The 24,398-nt window shown below is 40.5% G+C and overlaps 1 protein-coding gene across 1 annotated transcript in view; it reads right to left on the reverse strand.

The window, feature by feature from the left end:
* Nucleotides 1-24,398, reverse strand: part of GRIK1 (glutamate ionotropic receptor kainate type subunit 1) — a 251,844-nt gene that overhangs the window by 72,379 nt on the left and 155,067 nt on the right. The window contains exons 5-7 of the mRNA XM_050962815.1: nt 22,808-22,861; nt 20,506-20,679; nt 15,373-15,516 (exon numbers count right to left, since the gene is read on the reverse strand). Of these exons, the coding sequence (XP_050818772.1) occupies nt 15,373-15,516; nt 20,506-20,679; nt 22,808-22,861 (372 nt within the window). The remainder of the gene's footprint in view (nt 1-15,372; nt 15,517-20,505; nt 20,680-22,807; nt 22,862-24,398) is intronic.

Below are 24,398 nucleotides of genomic sequence, written 5' to 3' on the forward strand. Positions count from 1 at the left end.
GCCACAGTGACTCTTTTTTAGTTCTTTTACTGTGTTTTTTAATTTGGGGTATACATTTATGTTGGGCCTCTATTATGGTGTCTTTGAAAAGTGTCCATGCAGCATGCAGGGATTTCACTCCAGTCACTGTACCTTTTAATTTCTGTTTAATTAACCCCCTCATTTTTGCATAGTTCTCTTTCTGAAATTAAATGCCACAATGTTGGGCTCTTGAGATGTTCTTCCCACCACAGGAATGTTAAATGTAATTATACGATGGTCACTATTTCCAACCGGTCCTGTTATAGTTACCTCTTGGACCAGATTCTGCACTCCACTCAGGACTAAATTGAGAATTGCCTCTCCCCTTGTGGGTCCTGTACTAGCTGCTCCAAGAAGCAGTCATGAAAAGTATCGAGAAATTTTGTCTCTGCATTTCGTCCTGAGATGACATGTACCCAGTCAATATGGGGATAATTGAAATCCCCCACTATTATTGAGTTCTTTATTTTGATAGCCTTTCTAATCTCCCTTAGCATTTCATTGTAACTATCACTGTCCTGGTTAGGTGGTCGATAATAGATCTCTACTGTTATATTCTTATTAGAGCATGAAATTACTATACATAGAGATTCTATGGAACATGTGGATTCATTGAAGATTTTTACTTCATTTGATTCTACATTTTCTTTCACATATAGTGCCACTCCCCCACCTGCATAACCTGTTCTGTTCTTCCGATATATTTTTTACCCCAGAATGATTATGTCCCATTGATTGTCCTCACTCCACCAGGTTTCTGTGATGCCTATTGCATCAATATCCTCCTTTAACATGAGGCACTCTAGTTCACCCATCTTATTATTTAGACTTCTAGCATTTGTGTACAAGCACTTTAAAAACTTGTCACTGTTCATTTGTCTGCCCTTTTCTGGTGTGTCAGATTCTTTTTTATGTGAATGTTTCTCTTCTGATCTGGCCCATACTTTATCCTCTTCCATCCTCTCCTCCTGACTAAAACCTAGAGAATCTCTATCGATAGACTCTCCTCTAAGCCCTCGTCCAGACTAACCCGCTGCATCGGCGGGTTAAAATCGATTGCTCGGGGATCGATATATCGCGTCTAGTCTGGACGCGGTGTATCGATCCCCGAGCGCGCTTACATCGATTCCGGAACTCCATCAATCCGAACGGAGTTCCGGAATCGACGCGGAGAGCCGCGGACATCGATGCCGCGCCGTCCAGACTGGTGAGTACCTCGATTTTAGAAATTCGACTTCAGCTACGTTATTCACGTAGCTGAAGTTGCGTATCTAAAATCGATTTTAATTTCTAGTCTGGACGTGGCCTAAGAGAAGTCTCTGTTCAATCCACGTGCTCCTCTGCAGCAATCGTCTTTCCATCTCTTAGTTTAAAAACTGCTCTGCAACCTTTTTAATGTTAAGTGCCAGCTGTATGGATCCACTTTGGTTTAGGTGGAACCCATCATTCCTGTATAGGATCCCCATATCCCAAAAGTTTCCCCAGTTCCTAATAAATCTAAACCCTCCTCTCTACACCATCATCTCATCCACGCATTGAGACTCTGAAGCTCAACACAGTACATGACCCAAAGATCTTATAATTCAAATAGAAATAACGTACTCTTATCCACGTTACAGATGGGACTCAGACAGATTGTGACTTGCCCAAGGTCATACAGGAAGTCTGTGGCAGAGTCAGAAGTTATCCAGATCTCATGACTTCCAGTCCAGTGCCTTATCTGCAAACCTATCTTTTCTCTCTGACCTATTGGTTTATTAAAAATGACTTATTGATCAGCTGAATAACAATAACATTCAAAAGAAAGTTTAAACTGGTTTTAAATGGTGCAAAGGCACAGTGCTGACCTTCTTCAAAGGGATGAATTTCATCCAAGGTAAACAGGCTCTGACAGTGGCAAATCAATCATGAGTAGATGGGAATGTAATCCAGGTGAAGGACTTGCAGCAACAACCCTTTGCCCCCAAATCTGGGGATTGGTAGCAAATGCTCCTCCGCTAGATTCAACCGCATTTAAGAAAGCACTTAAGGAAGTGCTTAAGTCCCACTGACTTTTTAAGTTAAGCATTTATTTATGAGCTTTCCTGACTAGGGATATGCTTAAGTGCTTTCCTGACTAGAGATAAACTTAAGCCTGTGCTTACATTTAAGTATATGCTTATGTATCCTTAAGTGCTTTCCTAAATGTGGTTGATTTAAACACGTGTTTAAGAGTCCTTCCTTAATAGGGATGTCTTCCTGAAGTGGGGTCTATAGGCTATTTTGCCAGTCCTGAAAGGAGCAAATACCACAACTGAGTGTTTCTTGGCCCTTGCCTCTGTGCACAATTTTTTGGTTGAACAAAAAGTTCATAAGAGAGGCTACAGTTTTGGCACAGATATTTTTAGTAAATTTCATGGCAAAGGTCAGGGAAAAAACAATGTCACCAAATGTTGTTTTCACTTCATCAACATAAACAAGAGTATAATGGTGGTGCTGAGAGGTGAGGTCCAGTGGGGAGAGAAGAGAGTGGGCTGGAGGGTGAGCACACGCCACACTCACCTCTTCAGTGGCAGCTCCTGTCCTTCCGGGCTGGACCTGGCTCCCCATTCTGGGTGTTGTGATCTGACACACAGGATTGAAGCATCACCCAGGTTTGGCTCAGACACCCGTTCATAGATTGAAACCGAGGGGCAGACAGACCAAATCTGAGTGGTGCTGCAATCCCATGTGCACGCTTACAATGCCATGTGGTCTGGGGCCTAATCAAATGTCTTTTTATACCCATTTCCAAGATTTCACAGACTTCATTCAAATTCATGATTTCCATGATCTCCATGACAACGTTGTAGTCCTATTCATAAGTAACACTAAAACAAAGCAGTTCTTCTGCCCTGCATGGGCTTCTGAAGTCCCAGGGGCTTGCCATTTGCCTTTTGGTATCTGGTAGGAGGATACACCCTTCCCTAAAAGCCCCTGTTGGGCCAGTAGGTAACCCTGAGGTTTTACCCTGTCCTGGAATCAATGTGCATTAAAATATTTAATTATTTGTACAGTGCTTAGCACAGAATGCAGCCTGATCTTGGCTGGGGATAGTAAGCATTAGTATATTACTTACAATGAATAACTATTTTAGATTTTTAATTTAGTTTGGTGCAGAGAAACAAAATATTAAACTCCTTGAAATATCTTACAAAACTGTATTGTAGTTGTAAGTGGGTTTTTTCTCGATAAACCTGTCATTAGAATGATGTATATAGAAAACAGTTTGGTTAATAGACATTATTTGCCTTGCTCTTGTTTGGCTTTGTTGCACTCCTAGTAAAAGGCTCTGTATTGTGAAATCTTATCAATTGCCCCTCTTCACTGCTGAGGAAAGAGGAATGTTGCAATTGGTCCGAGTCATGCAATGATTAATGGAGCTTGCCATTCATCTACTAGTTAGACTGTGAGCTCTAGGGGGATAATATGCTACACTATTTTATGTTATAAAACTGCATTCTTACACTCATCTTCCAGAACAGCCTCAATAGCTTTCTGACTAGCAGAAAGTTCAGATGACCCAGACTCAAGTCCTCTAATTAGACAATGAGAAATGTGGCTAATATGTTTTCCACCATGTCCACATAGGGTTGCAATGCCTTTAAAGTACTAGACTAGTTTATTTTTTAGTTCATGACTGCAGACTTTCCAGGTCCAGTGGAAGCACTTGAAGATGCTGACCTCTGTACTGATGAAAAATCATGTCAAAGGAAAAAAAAATTTTGTTCTCAGAATATGTTACATGCTTATCAGCTAAATGGTCTGGAAGTTCCACTCAGTGTAACTGAAAGTTAGCTGCACATCACCTCGTATGGAGTGCTTTTGTATTTTTAACCTCTTTCAAACTCCTGTTATCATTTCCATAATGAAAAATCTCGTTCTTCTCTATCCAATACATGTGACTACATTGTGTGTCTGTTCATATTTTCAGTTTTCAGTTTAGTTTGTGTTCTACTAGTTGCCATCAAGGGAAGAATCTCCTGGAAATAGTTTTTTTGTGATTTGAATCCACTAAACCAGACTGCAGGATATCCTGCCCTTCCCCCCTTGGCTTAGTCAATCCAGCAGAAGCAGCCAAGAAGCTTGATCTGGAAGTGTTCACTTCTTCAGATCACCAGTTCTGACCTTTGGTTCCTCTTCGGGCAGCTTCCAAAGCTCCAGCCAGCTTGGAGATGTGTTCATATCTCTTTTCCCAAAAGAAGAGAAGACTGACTGGGTGAATGTCAAACAGTTCAGAGGTCTGGCTCAGATCAGCAATCAAATGTTAATTGCTTATCTGAACTTTGTTGACATCCCAGGGCTGCAAAACTTAGCTAGAAATTTGGCAAGGTTGATTTCTCTCAAGATTTTCAGTAGTTTCTTCTTCTGAACCCAGAAGATCCAGGATATCCAGTGTACAAAAGACATTTGTGGGTAGGGATGTTCTTTGACTCTCAGGGTATGTCTTCACTACCGGCCAGATCAGTGGGCAGCGATTGATCCAGTAGGGATTGATTTATCGTGTCTAGTCTAGACATGCTAAATCAATTCCCAAGCGACTCCTATACTCCAGCTCGGCAAGAGGCGCAGGCAGAGTCGACAGGGGGATCAGCAGCAGTCGACTCACCGTAGTGAAGACACTGTGGTAAGTCTATCCTAACTTATATCGATCCCTCCCCTAGTGTAGACCAGGCCTCAGAAAAACTTGACACAAGTTTTGTGTGAAGGTTAGGTTGGTGTTGGAGGTAAAGTCACTTATTTTGAGGAGGGCCTTGTGTCTGTGAAATCCCGTGCAAAACTGACTGGTAACTCCCATTCCTATGCACACAGGTTCTTCTTACTTAATAAATCCATTGGGCGGGTTAGTTCCTCTTGGAAGTAAGTTGTTTTGTTGCTGAAGTTTTTCTGTTCCATTAATCATTTCTTCCCAGAGATGAGAATTCTTTGTACTCCTTCACCATTTGATACAAGCAATAGACATTCAGTTGCTTTCTATTAGCAACAAGAAAAACTGAGGGGGAGACATTTGAAAAAGCAGCTTGATGACATTGGTGCAGCTCCAAGCAATTTATACTGAGGCGAGTCTCTGATCTTGATCATACTTTTTCCTGAAGAAGAGCTCTGGGTAAGCTCAGAAGCTTGTCTCTTTCATGCCACAGAAGTTGGTCCTGTAAAAGATATTACTTCATCTCTCTCATATCCTGGGACTGACACAGCTACAACAATACTGCATACATTTTTTTTCCTGGCAGAACTGGAGATCCCTTTTGGATCTGGATTTGTTGAAGGTTTGAGGGAGGTTATTTTTTGGACAGTTACCAGAAAAGTTGGTTGAAAAATGCAGAGCATTTTTTGTGAAAGCTTTTACAATTTCCTTGAAAAATATTTTCATCAATTTCAAATTTTTGAAAAAGATTGACTGTGCTGTAAGCTGACCACACAAGTGCAAAAAAAAAATCACTAAAATTTTGAATAAGTTACCAAAAATTTTCAGCCAGCTCTAGCCACCACCTTTGGGAGTAGGAGATTGAGTTTGGTATTGTTAGAATGTAGGCTAGATGATCATCCTCCATTCCTGTTTTGTAGAAGAAAAAAGCTTGTACCAATGGCAAATTTCCCAGTATCTACTCAGACGTGATTTGCGGGCATTGTCAAGCTGCTTTTATAGGCTGGGATTTTCAATGGGACTTAACCAATCATCCACTAAATTTCCGGATCCCCTTACCACAGATTCCCTCTGGCCCTTCCTCACCTTCCCCAGATTCCTCCAAGACCTCTTCTACGTGGTAGCTCTACCATTTCCCCTAATGTGAGCGGGAAGGGGGGTGAGCCATCAATGGTTGTGGGGGCAGAGATGAGAGACGAGAATCTCTTTCCTCCCCTGCCTGTTAGGAGGCCAGGCCCTGGAACGTCTGCTCTCCCCTTAATGCAGCGGCTGGGAGGGAAATGGTGTCTTTCTTGCAGCTCTCCTGCTGCCCACTTGCATAGCTGTAGCTATCTGTGCTGTTAAGCTGGAGAATTTTTAACCCCCCATCAACAGCTGATCAGCAGCCGGGGGACAGGACCCAGAGGCAACAGGCAGTAGAGCTAGATTCCTGGACTTTTCACCTCACCAGTGGCTTCTTCCCTTTGCTCCTTCACAGGGCGCTGGAAGTTTGGGGGAGGCATTGTTGTCCCCCTCTATCCTAGACTTGGAGGGAAATGTTCTTATTCTCCCTTATTAAGTCAGGGATAGGCCGCTATTTATAGAGCAAGACTAATCATTTGCTTCTATTCCTTGAAGACTGGTCCTTCCCTCTGAGAGGGACTGAGGGACCTGCCGCAGAATTGCTGCTGAAGACCCAGACCCTTTTCATTGGCTGCTCCAAGCACCTGCTTCCTGCGCTGGTGCCTGGAGCTGGCCCTGGCTGTGAATCACCATCATGCTTCTGAAGTGCAGATGCAAGCAAAAGATAAGAAGATAAAGCTCATTGCATTGTATAATCTCATCATGTTGGTTCTGAGTCCAATTGCTGCCCTCCTGGGATTTTCAGGCTTGCATATGTCCATGGGGAGGTGGATACATTCTTATTTATACTGTGGTAGCATCTGGGAGCCCAACTCAGGATCCCCGTTTTGCTAGGGACTCTACAAACACAGACAAAAAGACAGTTCCTGCTCCAAAGAGTTTACAATTCATCGATTCCCAGGCCAGAAGGGACCAGAGTGATCTAATCTAACATTATGACACAGTCCAGAGAACTTTCCCCAAAATAATTCCTAGAGCATATCTTTTAGAAAAACATCCAATCTTGATTTTAAAATTGCCAGTCATGGAGAAGCCATCACAACCCTTGGAAGTTGTTCCAATGGCTAATTACCTTCACTGTCAAAAATGTACAATTTATTCCCAGTCTGAATTTGTCTAGTTTCAACTTCCCACCACTGGATTGTATTAGACCTTGTTCACTAGATTGTAGAGCTCATTATTAAATATTTGTTTCCCATGCAGATACTTACACACAGTAATCAAGTCACCCCTTAGTCTTCTCTTTGTTAAGCTAAATAGACAGCTCCCTGAGTCTATCATTGTCACTATAAAGCAAGTTTTCTAATCCTTTCATCATTCTTGTGGCTCTTCTCGGAACCCTCTCCAATTTATCTTGAATTGTGGGCACCAGAACTAGACACAGTGTTTCAGCAGCAGTTGCACAAATGCCAAATAGAGAGGTAAAATAACATCTGTACTCTACTTGAGATTTCCCTGTTAATGCATCCTGGGATACCTAAACGCTTTTAGCCACAGTGCCAAGCTGATTATTTATCACAACCCCCAAGTCTTTTTTAGAGTCACTACTTTCCAGGCTAGAGTCCCCCAGTCTGTAAGTAATGGCCTACCTATCATTTGTTTGTGCCCACTTTATCAAGGGATCCAGATCTCTCTGAATCTGTGACCTGTTCTCTTCATTATTTACCACTCCCACAATTTTTGTGTCATCTTCAAACTTTATCAGTGATTTTATGTTTTCTTCCACGCCATTGATAAAAATGTTAAATATATAGGGCCTGAGGGCTCCCACTGGAAACACGCCCACTTGTCAATGATTCCCCATTTACAATTACATTTTGGGTCCTATCCGTTAGCCAGTTTTTAATCTATTTAATGCGTGCTATGTTAATTTTATATCATTCTAGTTTTGTAATCAAAATGTTGTGTGGTACCAAGTCAAACACCTTACAGAAGTCTATTACATCAATACTATTACTTTTATTGACCAAACTTGTAATCTCGTTAAAAAAATCAAGTTAGTTTGACAGGATCTGTTTTCCACAAACCCATGATTTGCATTAATTACATTACCCTCCTTTAATTCTATACAATGTAAGTGCATTAGGAATTTAGTGAAATTCTGCCTTATTTATATATCTACAGTAGGATGAGTCTGAATCTACCAGTAGTCTTCTTTGGATCCAGAAAGAACCTAGAATAAATTCTCTGCTAAGTTTTCCTGAAGCGAACCTAGTATGATGAGACTTAATACTACCAGACCTTTTTCTTTGTTGGTCGTTTAGAAAGATACTTGCAAAAAGAAGTCAAGGGACTTCTTTGGGGTCTGAGGAAAAAACTCTTTATTATTGTTAGAGCCTACTTGTCTTAAATCAATCAGCCCAAAAATCGAAGAGACCCCTCTTCTAATCTCAGAGATAAGAAGGCTCTTGTGCTTGAAGACATGCATTTGTGTTTGGGCTAGACTTTTCTCAAAGAGAGTACTGAGGCATATTTTTGGGGAAGAATTATTGCAGCTCTATTGAGCCTGAAGTTTGAAATAAACGTAATTATAATATAATAAATAATAATAATATCAAAGTTGGTAGTCCCTGGACTGACCCAGTGTACCTATATTGTTGATTTCTAGGGTCCTGAGCCTAATTAAGGAGATTCTTCAGTTCAGAAGAATCCTCAGCAGATTTTGCAAATGATTTTTGAAATAATTTAGTGCCATCAGATTAGATTATTCCTTTATCTAGAGTTTGTATGTAAAGCTCTTAAACACAGATTTCTTCTAGCTAATAGTCCTTGAGGAAAATCTTGTTATAGCATGGGGAAAATGAAAGTTTAGAGTGTAAATGCTTCAAATTTCTTTTAATCTTTCTTTGGAGGTTTGTGATTTGGAGAAGAGGGATTTCCTAAAGCCTCTCAAAAAGATGCAACACAAACAACAGAGTGATCTAATCTATAGATCTGGCATCTATAATGTGGCCATCTATAATGTGGACTGTCACAGCCTTCATGTCATGTAGGATGTTAGCCACTTTTTCTTTGTTATCAGCTAGAGATTGAACTCTGGGTCTTCAGAGCTAAAACTTGAGATTTGCCTTCCTTCCTCCCACTACCTTGCATTGGAAAACAGCAGCAAGCTTGTAAGAGACATTGTCTGCTGTGGGAGATTTCCTGGCATGGAACCAAGAAGCAACTTTGTGCTGAAAACCAAGCTGTTGGTGATATGGGGAGGCGGGGGCATGAAGGTCTCCTGCTTGGATAAGGGTGGGCATGTAGAGGTCTGTCTTCTGTAGCTGGGAGTGGGAGGAATTGGAAAGTAGGGTGGTGGTCAAACAGGTAGAAAAGAAAGAGGGGAACCAAATGAACTCAACCTTCTTTGCAGGGCCAGGTTAACTCTCCTGTGGGCCCGGGGCTATTAGATTTTGTGGGGGCCCTGTGTACAAGTCTTTTTCCTGGGAGGGAGTTTGGTGCAGGAAGGGGCTGTGGCAGGGGATTGGGGTGCAGGAGGGGGTGTGAAGTGCAGGCTCCAGCTGGGAAGCGCTTACCACAGGTGGTTCCTGGCTGGCGGCGCAGCAGGGCTCAGGCTGCCTGCCTGCCATAGCCCCACACTGCTCCCGGAAGCAGCTGGCTGCTAGCATGTCTCTGCGGCCCCTGCAAGCGCTGCCCCCATAGTGCCCATTGACCAGGACAGTGCTGGGGATGCAGGCACAACATGGAGCTGACTCCACGCTCCCCCCACCAGGGGCCACAGATATGTTCTAGCAGCTGGCCACTTCTGAGAGCAGTGTGGGACTATGGCAGGCAGGCAGCCTGCCTGACTGCCCCTTTTAGCAGGTCATAGATCGCTGATTGTGATTTATTTTTGCAGGGGCCCCCCCTGAGCCGGGGCCCTGACCTGCAGCCCCTAAAGCCTCTGCCTTAATCCAGCCCTGCTTTTTTGGAATGTCTCCTCCTCTCTCTCTGCTTTTCTAATGTGCACACCACTTTATCTAGGAACTAGATACAAAAGTAATGGCCACATTATAGATGCCAGAAAATTACTGAATTTCTCTCTCCAGTGTAAGCAACCTTTTCCATGGGAATCGTGGTGACTGTTTCCAGCAGAAACGTTGCTAGCCATTATAATACTCATCTTACGGTGCCTACTTTGTGCCTCTGAAAATCTCCCCCTTTGGGGGATCTGAAGGAATTATTTATTTTTATTTTTAGATCAATTAAATATTTTGCAGCACCTGCTCCATCTATAGGAATAAAGAGGTTTTTTTTGCTTACTGTTATTAGTTTTCAGCAAGAATAGAGCACACTGTGTTGGCATGGAGTGGTAGAATAATCTATTGTATTTGTCTGTTTAGATTTTATGGGTTTAAGAGGATCTTTTACTGATTTGCTGTTTCTTAACAAGTGGAGGACATTCAGAATCCAATGCCTTTTCCATCAACAGCAGCACAGAAAAATCATCTTTATTTTTCAGATTTTTTCATGTTTTAAAGGATCTTTCATTGGGATATGCCTAAAGAATCTGATCATTAGGGTTTTTAATACTGAGTGCAGAGCAATTTTCAAAGTAATTTATCAATCTCCCTACTGAGACTTTTCTGGCACTGTAGAGAATGAGATTTCTCTCCCTTAAAGACTTAAAGGTGGCAATTTTGCAACAGAAAAGCTTCAAAAACAGACTCCAATGAGAAACTGCTGAGCTTGAATTAATATGCAAACTGGATACCATTAACTTGGGTTTGAATAGAGACTGGAAATGGCTGGTTCATTACACATATTGAATCTATTTCCCCATGTTATGTATCCTCACACCTTCTTGTCAACTGTCTAAAATGGGCCATTTTGATTAAGATTTTTTTCTTCTGCTGATAATAGCTCATCTTAATTAATTAGCCTCTTGCAGTTGGTAGGGCTACTTCCACTTTTTCATGTTCTCTGTATGTATATATATCTTCTTACTATATGTTCCATTCTATGCATCTGATGAAGTGGGCTGTAGCCCACAAAAGCTTATGCTCAAATAAGTGTATTAGTCTCTAAGGTGCCACAAGTACTCCTGTTCTTTCTCCCTTCAGTATATGTCATTTCACTTTTATTATAACCAAAGGGGCAAATTCTGTCCTCAGATACATAATTTTCATCATCTGAAGTTAGTAGACGTGTTTTTTATCTTATATTTCCTTAGGGGTGGGAGAGAGGAAGAAGAAAAGTAGAAATTAGGAGAATTCCCTCTCCTAACTTTGTTTCCTGCCTGTAGAAGGACTAGGAAAGAAGGAAGAGTCATGTTTATGTACTATTCCTTTCTTTCTGTGTGAGGAAGAATTATGCTTCCTTTGTGTTTCCTTTCTGAAGAGAAAAAGACTTTTTTCTCCTCTCTGGGCAATGGATTGGGGGGCGGGGAATGACACAAGATGTGCTCATCTGGAAACTCTTCCATAAGTAGCTGAGGGATTAAAATATCATTTACATATCAGTGACACTAGATCATAGAGAGAGGTGCTTCTGACAAGGATTTAGTCTTTATTAAAAAAAGAAAGCTTCATGACGTACTGTGGGAGAGTCTTGATCCCACGCAATGTACTTTATGTAATATTCTCCCAAGAAGGAACTAGCTTATGACCACTGGGACCTCAAAACAGTTTTGACAATTAGGGGTTTGGGTTTGGCTTGCTTTCTGCCTGCAATTTTCTGGTTCCCAGAGTCAGAAGCAGCTCTTGGGGTATTTAGAATATAGATGATTACATTTTTGTTGAAGTATTGATCACTTCTATAGCCTCAGACACTTTGATGTTCTTTCCCTCTAAAAGATAGAGCTAATGGTACTGAGCTAAATCAGTCTTCTAAGGTCTAAAGCCAGTGGAATTGGCATAATTGGTTAGGTCATACTGTTAATTCTGAGGTGCAGGGAGGACTGCACTCATATTAACACAGTAATTAAAACCCATTCATGGTTTTTGGCTTTTTAGACAGGCATATATTCAGTTTAACATAAATAAGGGGCCAAATTCTGTCCTCAGATATGCAACTCATGAGGAAACCCATTCATGCACATCTGAGGAGAAGATGTGACTCGAACTCTGATTTCCAATAGAATACTGATAGACTGAAAAAATTAATTTGCCCAACTGATGAGAGAAGCAGAAGCCCAGGTGCTCTACAGGTCAGAGGATTTCCACCTTTATTCTCTCCACTGATATGTCAGAAGAAATTAAATTACTGAAAATCTTTACTGTGTCTAAAAGCAAAATCCAAATAAAAACATGGAGTTACCAAGGTGTATGCTTAACTTTGCCAACCATAGAACTTGTTGTTTTCCACCTTTGTCTGTACATCCTCTACCTCAATAGCAGGGCAGGTATCTTATCTTCATACCTGTCTATAAAATTGTTCAGAGTGTTGGTACTATATAAATAATAAACAATTAAAACTAAACCACACTTAGGAAAATAAAATGGACACAACTGTTATGCAGCTACTTGACTTTTTTTTTTTTACTGTGTATTGGCTTCCTCCCTAATTTGAACAATGTCATCCACCCTTGCTATGCCTCCTAGTTCTTTGCATGAATTAGTGAGGTTCTAGTGTATTTACAATTCAATTTTTAAACACCTGTTGTGTCCTCCTTTGTGAAATGGATTACTGCCTTAGACATTCTTATCAATTCATTTTAATAATGTACTTTTTGCCTAGCACAGAAAACATGAAGATAAAAGGCTTGAAGTGCGTAAATCAGTGTTTTACTGACCCATGAAAGAAATTATCTGTGAAACTATCAGTAATTAGTTCACATATCTCATTCCCTGCAAGAAGTCATCTCTCAATGATAAATGTGACCATAGAATTGCTTAACATATTAAACTCTAAACTGGATCTGCTGAGATACTTCCACTGCTTTTCGTCAACGTTTTAAGATGTTTTCAAAGCTTATGATCCAGGCTATTTAGACTATGTGCTAAAAGTCCCTCAGTGTGTGCAGCAGAGCATCACTGAATTATGGAATAGAATTAATTGATTACAAAGTCACTTTTCAGTTCCATTGTAAAAATGTACTGCAAAGTGAGACTATAATGACAACGTTATTTGAATTTGAGGTATAACATCCTTTGCATGCAAACTTCCACCCAGTGGGAGTGCGGGACAGCAAGCCCAGAAACACTTCAGAGACAAATGAATTAGAAGATCTATGGAGCCTAAGGACTGGTTTACACTTAAAACTTACTTTGGCACAGCTATGCTGTCAATCCCCCCAACCCACAGTGTAGACACAGCCGGCAGAAGAGTGTTTCTAGTGACATAGCTAATGTCATTTGGGGAGGTAGTGATGTTACACTGGCAGAACAACTCCTGTTGGCATACGCTGCATCGACACTAGGGAGCTCTGTCAAGGTAGGCTCAGTAGTGTAAATATAGCCTAAGATGAGGTTTGTGAGAATGGGAGAAGTGGTGGTTGAAGCAGCTCTTAGGCTTTACTTAGACACTTAGGGCTTGTCTACATGGTGGGGTGATGCACTCTATGGGTGTGTGATTTCTAAACTGTGCAAATGTGCTATGCTTTAATTGGTCCATGTAGATCCTGCTGGTGCACTTTAACATTGTGCTATTTGAAACAGTCCTATATTAAAGTACATTAGGGATCCGTTAGTGTGCACCAGACGCATTCGTTAGTGTGCGCAACACATTCGTACTGTTTAGAAATCACACCCCGGAAGACTGCACTACCCTGCTTTTTAGACAAGCTCTAGATTGAGATCAACAGTGTCCTACTTTCTTCAGGCGAATATGTGGGAGAGGGAGATCACATTTGCCACAGACAGTTTTTTTGGAGTTAGTTTTCTGTCATGAATAGCTGCGGGAAGAGTAGAGCATGGGCAGGAAGCAGTTATAGGGTTTCAAAGCTCTGCAGCGCTGCCTCCCTGATCTCACAAGCACTATGGCCCTTTTTGCCACAGGCTGCCCCTACAACAGCCTCACTGTCTCACCTTCTGCTCTCCTCTCTTACAACCCCTGCAGGAAAGGACCTGCCATGCAGCAGTTTTGAACTCTACTGGAGTGAGGCACTTTGCTCAATCGTACTTCCAAATGCTCTTTGGGTCGCTAAATGTAGTTTGGGCTTCTTTCTGCTACTGTGCACCCCTTCTCCTACCAGGGGCGGCTCTACGTATTTTGCCGCCCCAAGCACGGCAGGCAGGCTGCCTTCGGCGGCTTGCATGCGGGAGGTCCCCGGTCCCATGGATTCAGCGGCATGCCTGCGGGACGTCCGCTGAAGCCGTGGGACCAGCGGACCCTTTGCAGGCACGCCGCCAAAGGCAACTTGCCTGCCGCCCTTGCGGCTACATGCCACCCTAGGCATGCGCTTGGCGTGCTGGTGCCTGGAGCCGCCCCTTCTCCTACAGATCCCCTCCTGGGGAGTCCTACGCAGTTCAAGAGCTGCTGCATGCCTCCTCTCCACTTGCACTGTGAGTAAAGCTCATGATAGTGTCCTCATGCCTTCCCCATCAAACTTTTTTAAATAAGGTACCTGGGGCAAGGGTTGCTCTGGTCCTTTATCCTTTTTAAAGGCAGAAGCTTGGAGGCAGGTACAGGAAATCTACAGAATTTCCCTTGTGGGGAAAACATAGTTAAAATAGGCAAGAAAAAGAGGGCAGGAAGGTAAAATGGTTGTCAGTACAGCAAAAGAGCAAAAGAACCAATGCTTTGGGAACCTGTGCAGCTAGATAATCAAATGATATAGGGACCTACCTGTGACAATCCTTGAAGGAAAGAGCCCTCACAGATTCTGAGAAGCTGTCTGTATCATGTCTATATTTTATGTAACTTCATGGTCTGGCTGCAACTTGCTTCCAGAGAGATTCCTGATCTCAATAACATGCCATATCATGCCAGCTACTGTATATGTATCCCTCAGCCAGCCAGTTCTGTTCCACTTACACAAGTGCAACATGGGTATAGCTTTGATAGGAATAAAAGTTCTCTGAATGAAGGCAGAATTAGGCTCCAAATGTGGGATGTGGGGGAAAGGAAAGAACAATCACTTCTGACTGCTGCCTCCATATAGCCTTTCCTTTGCAGGAAGGAGAGTTCTGATTTTTACTAATGAGATTCAGTAATGTAAAATACATTTGTGAGAGAGTGGAAGCACTTCACCCATTTGACAAGTAGGGAATCAGCCTGAAAATGGCGGTCAAACAAGTACAGAACTATGGAATCTGGTTATAAAGGTTCACTCCAGTTTCTACAATAGTTCTTCCATAGTTTGATTACTGGCTAGCACAATTTAGTGAATGATGAGTATCGCAACTCCATAATAAATATAAATCAAGAAGAAACATGGGAAGTCACATGGGAAACTTGATCATGCCTGGAGTTTCTTGCTACATTTTTAAGATGGGATAAAGTTGCCATTGAAATGCAGGCAGCAGCCTTGTGTTTGTAAACCAAAGCTCCTAAAGGAGGAAAACAAGATAGAAATGGATATTCTAACATTAGAAATCAGAAAGTACAATATGTTCCATAGTGGCATGTAATACAGAATCCAGTGCAATAAAGAACAAAGAGAGGATTATGCTGGTTGTAAGCAGATGGTGTACACTTGCCTCTTTTATCAGATTCATAAATCTGGGTCCAAAACGCCATGGCTTGTGTCTGTGGCACTGCAGGGAGCTGACAGTCATTTGAGAGGCACGCTGGGAAGCCACTGCTACCATGTAAACAGCATCATACATTAGAGCTGCTTCAGTCTGCATGAAAAACAGAAGGTTCTTTAATTTACATCCTTCTTCCCCCTCCCCTTTTGTCATCTCAGAACAAACATCCCATTCTACTTATGAGAGAGTAAGCTGCTTCTTTTCTGCGACTCTCATGTGAGTCCAAAGTTAAAACAAGAGACAGGTCTTGTTTCTATTGCTTTGTGTTAATTTGTGCTACTAGGTATTGCTGAACAAAATATTTAACAATCAGATGGAAGAGAAAGGAAGAGTGGTCTAGTGGTTAAGATGCAGGAATGAGGAGATTTGCATTTTATTCCCATCTCTGCTGTAGATTTCCTGTGTGATACCAGGGAAGTTATTTGGGGTGTAATTTTCACAAGCGCATCAGGCAAAATTTTAAAAAGACTAAGTGATTTAGGAGCCTAAGTCATATTTTCAGAAGTGCCTTAAAGTCTGATTTTTAAAGGTATTTGAGTGCCTAAAGATTTAGAAACTTACCTAGTGAGATTTTCAAAAGTGCAGTCAATCCCACTAGTTGCCTTTCTATTTTCAGGTGCCTAAATACCTTTAAAAATTTGTCCTTTAGGCACTTAGGCTGTTAGGCTCCTAAGTCTCATTAAAAGTCTAGGATTTAGGAGCTTAAGTGTTTAGTCACTTTTGAAAATGGGACTTTGGCACTTTTGAAAACTTTACCCAAAGTGTTACTGCAAGCCAATGGGACTTGTATCACTGAGAAGTTTTTGAAAATCCCACCTTTACTCTCTGCCTCAGTGGTCCCTTTATATAAAAGGGTGATAATTTTTACTCACCTCACAGAGATGTTGTCAGAATTAATTCATTAATATGCTACATTATTTATTCTAAAAATACTGACTAATTCAGAAGTAAATTTAGGCCTAAGAAAATACTAATGACTTTGCAGATGAGAAACTGGACTCATTTATATGAACTACGTAACTAACCCATTTTTTATTCTTTTTCCCTGGAGGTCCTTTGGGAAATTAACAGCTTTGATTCTTTGTCTGTTTCATTTACCTAAGTAAATTACAATGGCATCAGTTTTATCAGCACTGAAGTCTTTTGCTGGCAATCACATGTGATCTAAATGTACTTGCTAATCTTAATATACTGCAGAGGAGGAATCACTCCTGACATCCCTGGTCAGACTCTGCACAAAACAAAGCTCCCACAATCAAAAGCTAATAAAAAATGTTATAAATGGTGAGATGCACTGCAGGAGACAATAGCAGCTGTACTGTGGGCCAAGCGTCTTTAAAAGTTACAAACAGATCCTGTTGACTAAGATCCTAATCCAAAGCCCCACAAAGGCTATGTCTACACTACCCACCCATCCGGCGGTTAGTGATTGATCTATTGGGGATCGATGTATCGCGTCTTATCTAGACATGATACATCAATCCCCTAATGCGCTCCCCGTCTACTCTGGAAGTCTATATGGGTGAGAGGTGGAAGCAGAGTCAACGGGGAAGCGGCAACTGTCAATCCTGTGCCACGAAAATGCAAAGTAAGTCAATCTTAGATAAATTGACTTCAGCTACACTATTCTTGTAGCTGAAGTTGTGTATCTTAGATTAATCTCTCCTCCATCCCCCATGTAGACCAGGCCAAAGTCAATGGAAAGACTCTCATTGACTTCAATAGGCTTTGGATCAGGCTTGAAATTAGGCTGACTAGGGCAAATTCATCTAGGGTTTGACTCTGTTTCACTGGAGTTACACCCAGGATGAATTCGGCCTAGAGAATTTGAGGATTTCTGGTGGAGATGCTTCAGAGCAGATCTCAGTTTGCATCACTATAACGGTCAGACTGTACCATTACTCCAAAATAAGATACATATATTGTTTGTCAGTGGCAACACTGCCTGCATTGGTACTGTTGGGTATGAAGCTGGAAATGGTTGATCAAAGTTCACTGCTTTATAATTGTTAATATTCATCCATCTTGCTGTGTGACGTTGAGACACTCACTTTACCTCTCTGTCTGTACTTCCCCTCTGATCCTTTGTTCGTTTCTCTATTTAATGTTCAATCATGTGGCTTCTCTGAGGAATGAGAGGGCACCTTGCTCCGCTGCATGGGGCACCCATTCTGTAGGTAGCTGTGCAGGGGAAACAGAAGCCTCTATGGGATCACGACATCTCCCGCATTGTACATGTGGTCAGGAGAGAGTGGAGAAAGGCTCTGCACTGGCCAGCATAGCTGTCCACATGCACTGGGAGATGTATGCTGTGCCAGATATAGACCTACTATCTACCTACTGGAGCAACCAAGTGGTAGATTGTGACATAATCCCAATAATCCCCCAAATACATTCCTGGAAATGAAATTTGAGTGGGGAGAGGCTGTGAGGGTTGGTAAAATATGCAGTGGATTGTTGGTAAGAATCTGGTCCAGTGTTACAGCATGAAAATCATCACCCTCTGATGGTAGATGATGGCCTGTGTGGAATGAGTTGGTTTGTTCTCCTTGAAATTTTAGTAACCATCACTCAATTAAAAGGCCAGATGTGTTGGGATGGAGACTGCAATTGCTTTCTCACCACTAGTAGTCACACTGTTATACTACCTGGCCAAGGGAGTGCAAGCTTTAACTGCTGCCTGTGCTAAACCTGTTCTCTGGATCGACAAATTAACTTGGTAGGCCTGTCAGCCACCTGCCATTCACTGAAAAATACAATCACATGGAAAAGTCATAAAAAACATATCAGGGGTGTGCATTGGTTGGATGTTATAGACATGGCTATGACATCATGGACGCTAATCAAAAAGCGACAGTTTTATCCAGATTTCACAGTTCAAAAATGATCGTGATCATCACAAAAACATTTTGCCAGTGCTAGTCGACATGGACTAGAATGAGCTGATATTTTGTAGAAAACATTGCATTAAAAAAAAAAGGCTACTCTGCATTCACAACAACAAACATGAGTATATACAGACATTACTAGTTGGCTAGCCTGATATCTATGCATTTCCTAGAAGATCTCAAAGCACTTGTGTGGTTAAAGCCATTCCAGACCTCCTTGCGTAGCCTGAAGAGCAGAACACATCAGAAATTCTGTGTAGTGAACTGCCTTGAGTGTTTCCATGTAACTTTTGCCCTAATATGGGTTTTTCTACAAAAAAAATGATAGCATCCTACCTGTTCTACAATAGTTAGGCAAAATAGGGTAAATCAGGGGCAGAGATTCAGCCTTTGAATTTCTCATTATTTTGATTTTAATATTTTATTTAGATGATTGCACAGAAATCCGGGTATCTCATTGTGAGAATCTTTACATTTTCCCCACCCCCATGCAAGTGCCATTTTTTTTAACTAGAAGGGAAAAATCTTGTATTAATATTAGAAAGTTTAATCATTCTCCTGATAATGTGTAACTTGTCATCTCCTCACTGTCTAATGAATTACAGCAGTCATTGGCAATCCCTTGAGGCTGAGGATGATCTCTTTCAGAGGGTGTATGTTCCATGAGTCCTTAGGTGGCTGAGGAATCTGATTCTTGAGCCACAGGCTCCTTAGCACACATTGTAGGTGGTGTTGGAACACAAGGTTGGGCGGTGATTGCTGTGTGACAGTTGTCTTTCCTTTCTTACAGCAGTATTATAGCTCTCTACCTAACTAAATAAGCGAACTTGCTATGAATGTTTAAAGTAAGCACAGCTGATTAGTAACCTCGTCTGTTTATATTGCCTCTAAGACATCTGAGCAAATTTGGACATATGGAAAAGGAAGGTTCTGCCTAATAAAAGAAGAGATCTGAACTCTGTCTTAGACCCCAATCCCGCAATCCGATCGGTGTGGGTGAATGGCTCTGCCTGCATGTATCCTATTGGAGGACTGGGGCCTTCCATTGTAAATTCCTAGGGACAAAGACGCTATCTACTCCATCTTGTATATTGCTGTAGTGCTTAAAAGAGAATTTTTTAAAAGTTTTGCTGAAGATAGTTGACCAGGGAAATTCTCTGTAACAATTAGTGTGTTTCAAAATGACACCAGAAATTATTTTGTAATAAAGTCTGGTTCCATACTGCATCCCACATCATTCAATTCTTGTTAAGAATGTTATCAGATGCTGGAAAACAATGCCACAATCTAGAACCATGTTCATCAGACTTAATCAGTTCAATTGTTTCTATTTGTTCTTTTGATCCTTTGAAGGGGAACCCCCCCCTCCATTTCTCAACAAGATGATACCCTTCACTTATATCTAAATTACATCTTCAAAGCCAAAGTGCTGCTGTAGATGATCAGAATGGAGAAAGAAGGCACTTTTCCAATTTAAAAATGCTATTACCTGCCTACACATACAGTATCTTTCCTTGCAGATTACTAATACTATACTTCTCTGGAAGTTTTTATCTCCTCTTATATTCATCAAATTCTGAACTTTCTTAGAGAAATGAGACTGCTGCAAGTACATTCAACAAGAGAGAGAGAAATGATAAGCAAAAAGCACCTTGTCAGAGTGCTTTGTAATTCATCTATTCATGTGAGTGTCACTGATTGTCACATGCCTAACTTTAGCATTGGTTAAAGGAACAAATTCACTACCGTGGTCAAGAAAAGCAATAAATAAATAAAAATTTTAAAAATGCATCTTTACCTCTATGGATTCTCTTCCAACATTTGGAAAATGGAGTAAGTGGAAAAGCAAATGGGAAACCTCTACCTCTGCTTAAACTTGGTTAAACTTTCAACAGTGCACACTGAATTCTATCTTATATTCCTACTCATGTGAGTATTCCCATTAACTATTTATGTAGGTAAGGGCTTCAGTACTGGGCCCATAATGCTTGGGGAGATGTTGGCCACCAAATTACACTTTAATTTTGTTTCCTAAGTGTTTTCCTTTGCTGTCTCTTGCTTTCTTCCCCGTACCAATCCAGATAAATATGGGGAATTAAGAACAAAACATCTGTGTTTATCCTTGGATTGGAATAGAATTGGAAAGGCCTCTGTAGCCATCTGCTCTAAGTTCAGGCTGTGGTTATTCACTTACTGTCATCATGCCATCCAGGAGGCCAGTTTCTGGTTTGGGCGGTGCCTGCAGCCGTTCCATCGACCACTTTTCAATAACTGATGTAACCTGTGGATTGTCAATGTTGAGCAAGCGAAATCCAGTCATGTTTACTCCACTGTATCTGTAGGGTTCCAGATCTAATGCAAATAGATCCTAAATCATCATTTAAAAAACAAAAACAAAACACATTTTCAAGATGCTGTATTATTTTTAGAGCAAACTATTTATCAGTTACAATCAAAGACACTTGAAGCCTAAACTGTACAATTTTTTGTCATTTTCAATCAAATGCTAGTATATTTTTTTCATTGTATCTCTTCCCTCTGCACTCCTGCAAACAATAGTCACAACATTTGCGAAGAGGCTTTTTTTACAAATCTCATACCTAGTTTGTTGGAACATAAAAATCAGTTCCCCACAACAGCACTATTCTACAAGCAAGCTGCACTTCAATATCTGGTTTTGATTTATCAGTCCTATCATAATGTTACAGCTATGACAAACCAACATGAAGAATTGGTTGGCCAACATTAAGTATACTTCTCAATCCTGGGAATGAAGATTCCAGATGTGGAGAGTAATACAGTTTTACGACTTGCGAACCCCATTTTTCTCCTGCCTTGCCAGCTACAGGTAACTTGCTGTCAGTGTGTCTAATGTATGTGTCAGACCAGTGGTGCAGAGTAATTCCATGTGCATTAGACACTTGAAGTTTGCAGGGTAGCAAAATAATGACTACTGTAAGTGACATAATTCCATGACACTTTTCAAAACAATATGTCCTGCAACGAAAATATGAAAGGTGCTTGCTAGAGCTGGTTTGCATTTTAGAACAAAATCTTGCTGATATCAGCAGACCAATGAAGCAACAAATGACAGTACATAGTCATGACCTGATCATCACGCTTAAAGTGTCAACATTTACAGCATCACAGCGATTTCTTGCTATGAGTGTAGGGCATGTACAGCATTGCCCCAGATATTGTAGCATGCCAATGGTCTGGTAAGTGTTGACTTTTTAAAGTTGAATTCACTAATCTTTCACAAAGGAGAGAAGCCCACATGCCCACATCCAGTCTTAAAATGTGGTGTATATTTCTGGGGAAGATTAGTGTGAGTTGTACGGGAAGTTTTTCAAGATTCTGTTTCAAGATCTAAACATTCAAGGCAAGATGTCTATTTGGCATCTTGATGGAGTGACTTCAAGAGTGAGGCTGGATTTCACTTCAACATAAATGTTTATCTGATACAAAGAAATAAACAAATTTATGCATAGAAACTGATATGCACTTGACACTGTAGGCTGTGTGCCACTAATCTGGGTTCTCTCCTCTGCCTGCAGTTTAAAATGAAAACGAATCTCAAGTTTAGATTTCAAAGAACAAATGAGTGATATATTTAATGAAAATTCAAATATTCATATCATAAAAGAAATATGAGGGCTCTTCTTCTGTAAGCCGAAACATTCCTGTAGTTCCATATTTTTGTTTCCTCATTAAATAAAACTTTTTTAGCCATAGGCTTTATTTGTCAGACACTTGGTGTCACACAACACACACCAGCCTAATCCACTACAGCTGCTGACCTGCAACTGAAGGACCTTGACTACCTTCTAGTTGCAGCACAGCTGACAAACTCGGAGCAGAGGGAGTGGAAAGAGAATAATGTTATAGGACCTGATTCAGTCAAGTATGTTGGCATGTGCTTGACCCCCATTAAGTTGGACCTAAACACATGCTTAAAGTCAGGCAGGTGCTCAAGTTCTTTCCTGAGTAAGGACTGATTTAAGCATGTGCTTAAAGTCTTTGCTGAATTGTGGCTTTAACATAGACTGAGCAGAACAATAGTTGGGGCTTCATCCCCAAATGGGGAAGTTTGGATTTGCTCCAAACTTGAATTTCTGGTCTCAGGCCCATTTCTATAGTGGAGTAACTCAAAACCTATACCTAACCCCCACTCCTCTGCCAGATCTGAACTTAATTATTTGAACTTCCTCAAATGTGATTTTGTTAATGGGTATTTCATTTTAATTATTTTTATGGAGCACAGTAAGAATTAGTGATGGGAAAGTGTTGGCCAGTTCTGCCAATTTTGATAGATTCTTGAGGACATCACCACCACAAAATACTGGATCCTGAAGTAATAAAAATACTTAGTAGTTTTCTAGTGTTTTTCATCTGTAATAGTGACACTCAAAACTCAGAGGGAGATGCAAGATTTCAGCTGTCTTCATTGAAATAGGAGAACCAATGTTATTAGCAAAACTCTCAGTATTTCTTACCAGTGTTGTAAAAAAGTAGTGATAGTATTCAGTCATCATTCCCATGGAAAGAATCTGTTGAAAAAGAAAGTCAAAGGGTGAAATTGACATTCTAAATAAGAAACAGTTTGAGTTGACCTGATAGTAGAAGCTTTCAGTGATTAAGGTTATTTCACTGTCTTTTGAAGAGCACAGGATCAACTTGGAACTACAGAATACAGTTTACATTGACCACAATGAAAACTGCACTTTTCTTAAGGAACATTTGTGATTTTTGATTAAAACTAAAGATTTTCATTACCTCTCCTCAAGAAAGAGAACGAAGATTGAAAAAGTTCAGGAAAGGGAAAACTGGCTAGATATTTGGGATGTGGGGGTGGTGTTAAAAGAAGTGTGCTGTCGTTTAGTCTGGAATGGAGATGCCTCGGAGGGAATGTGATTGAGACATACCAAATGAAGGGGAGAGAATACTGATTAGACATTCCTTATAGTGGAAGAAAAAGACACTCAGTGAATGTGTTTGGCAGTAAACTTGACAGAAGAAGAAATGATTCTTTAAATAACACAGTCAACTTGCATTCAATTCTGCAGGAGGTCGCTAAAGCAAATAGTGCAAATAAATAAATAAATACATATATAAAAAATGGATCTGGAGTAACTCCAAGTGCTAATACAGTCTGAAGCTATGCAAACTGAGACAGTGTTTCAGTGGTAATTAAGCTTTGTTTAAACACAAGCTGATTACCTTTGTGAGTTGAGGAGGGAATTCTTTTTCTGCCCATGTAATTAAATTGGTCTACTGGTTAGGGTGCATTAGAGGGCAATTACCTTTGTTAGATGGAAATAATGAAAACCACATGAAAAATAAGGGACAACTCTTTATTTTAAGACCTTTTAGGGAAACCATTTCCCTTAACATATCACATGTTTTTCTCTCAAATGTACATTTCTATTGCCCCCAGCAATACAATGCAATCATCATAAACTTCAATTTAATGTTTAAAATGGTACTTATTAATTTTAATATATATTCAATACATCTTTTTTAAAATCAATTCACAAAACTCTTTACATGTACAAGTGAAAATTTTAATTTGAAGCTCAGCCTTAACAGAATCAATATTTAGCAGGTTTCTACAATCTGTCCAAATCTGTTTGCAAAAGGAAAATATTCTTTCCACTGCTGCATTTGAGATACAAAGGCACATGATAAATTCTTCCTAGTATTTCCTTACCTGTGTTCAAGTGCAAAAACACAGGCCTGGGGTGGAGAACCTTCTGAACATTTAATATCTTGTTTTAACAGGCAAAGTCTGTTAAACAAGAAGCCATATCCATGATTTTTATTTCAGGTGTGCAAATCAGTGCAGTCTTAGGACAATTTAAAAGGAGAACTAACTCTTTCTTTCTTTCTTTCGCTTTGTGATTAAGCTTTTGTTAAAAAGACTAGGTTTCTTCAATCTGAATTCTACACTGAAAGCAAGGTTTAACGAACAGTGATATTGTTTAGTGTTGTTCTTCAAAGATGTGATTCAGCATTTCCTCACTTATGTGGCAAATCAATTAAATAAAAGAGCCAAAGGACGTCCCATAAAATATTGGAGGGGTTCTC

This window comes from Gopherus flavomarginatus, chromosome 1 (assembly GCF_025201925.1).
Source record: "Gopherus flavomarginatus isolate rGopFla2 chromosome 1, rGopFla2.mat.asm, whole genome shotgun sequence".
NCBI lineage: Eukaryota > Metazoa > Chordata > Testudines > Testudinidae > Gopherus > Gopherus flavomarginatus.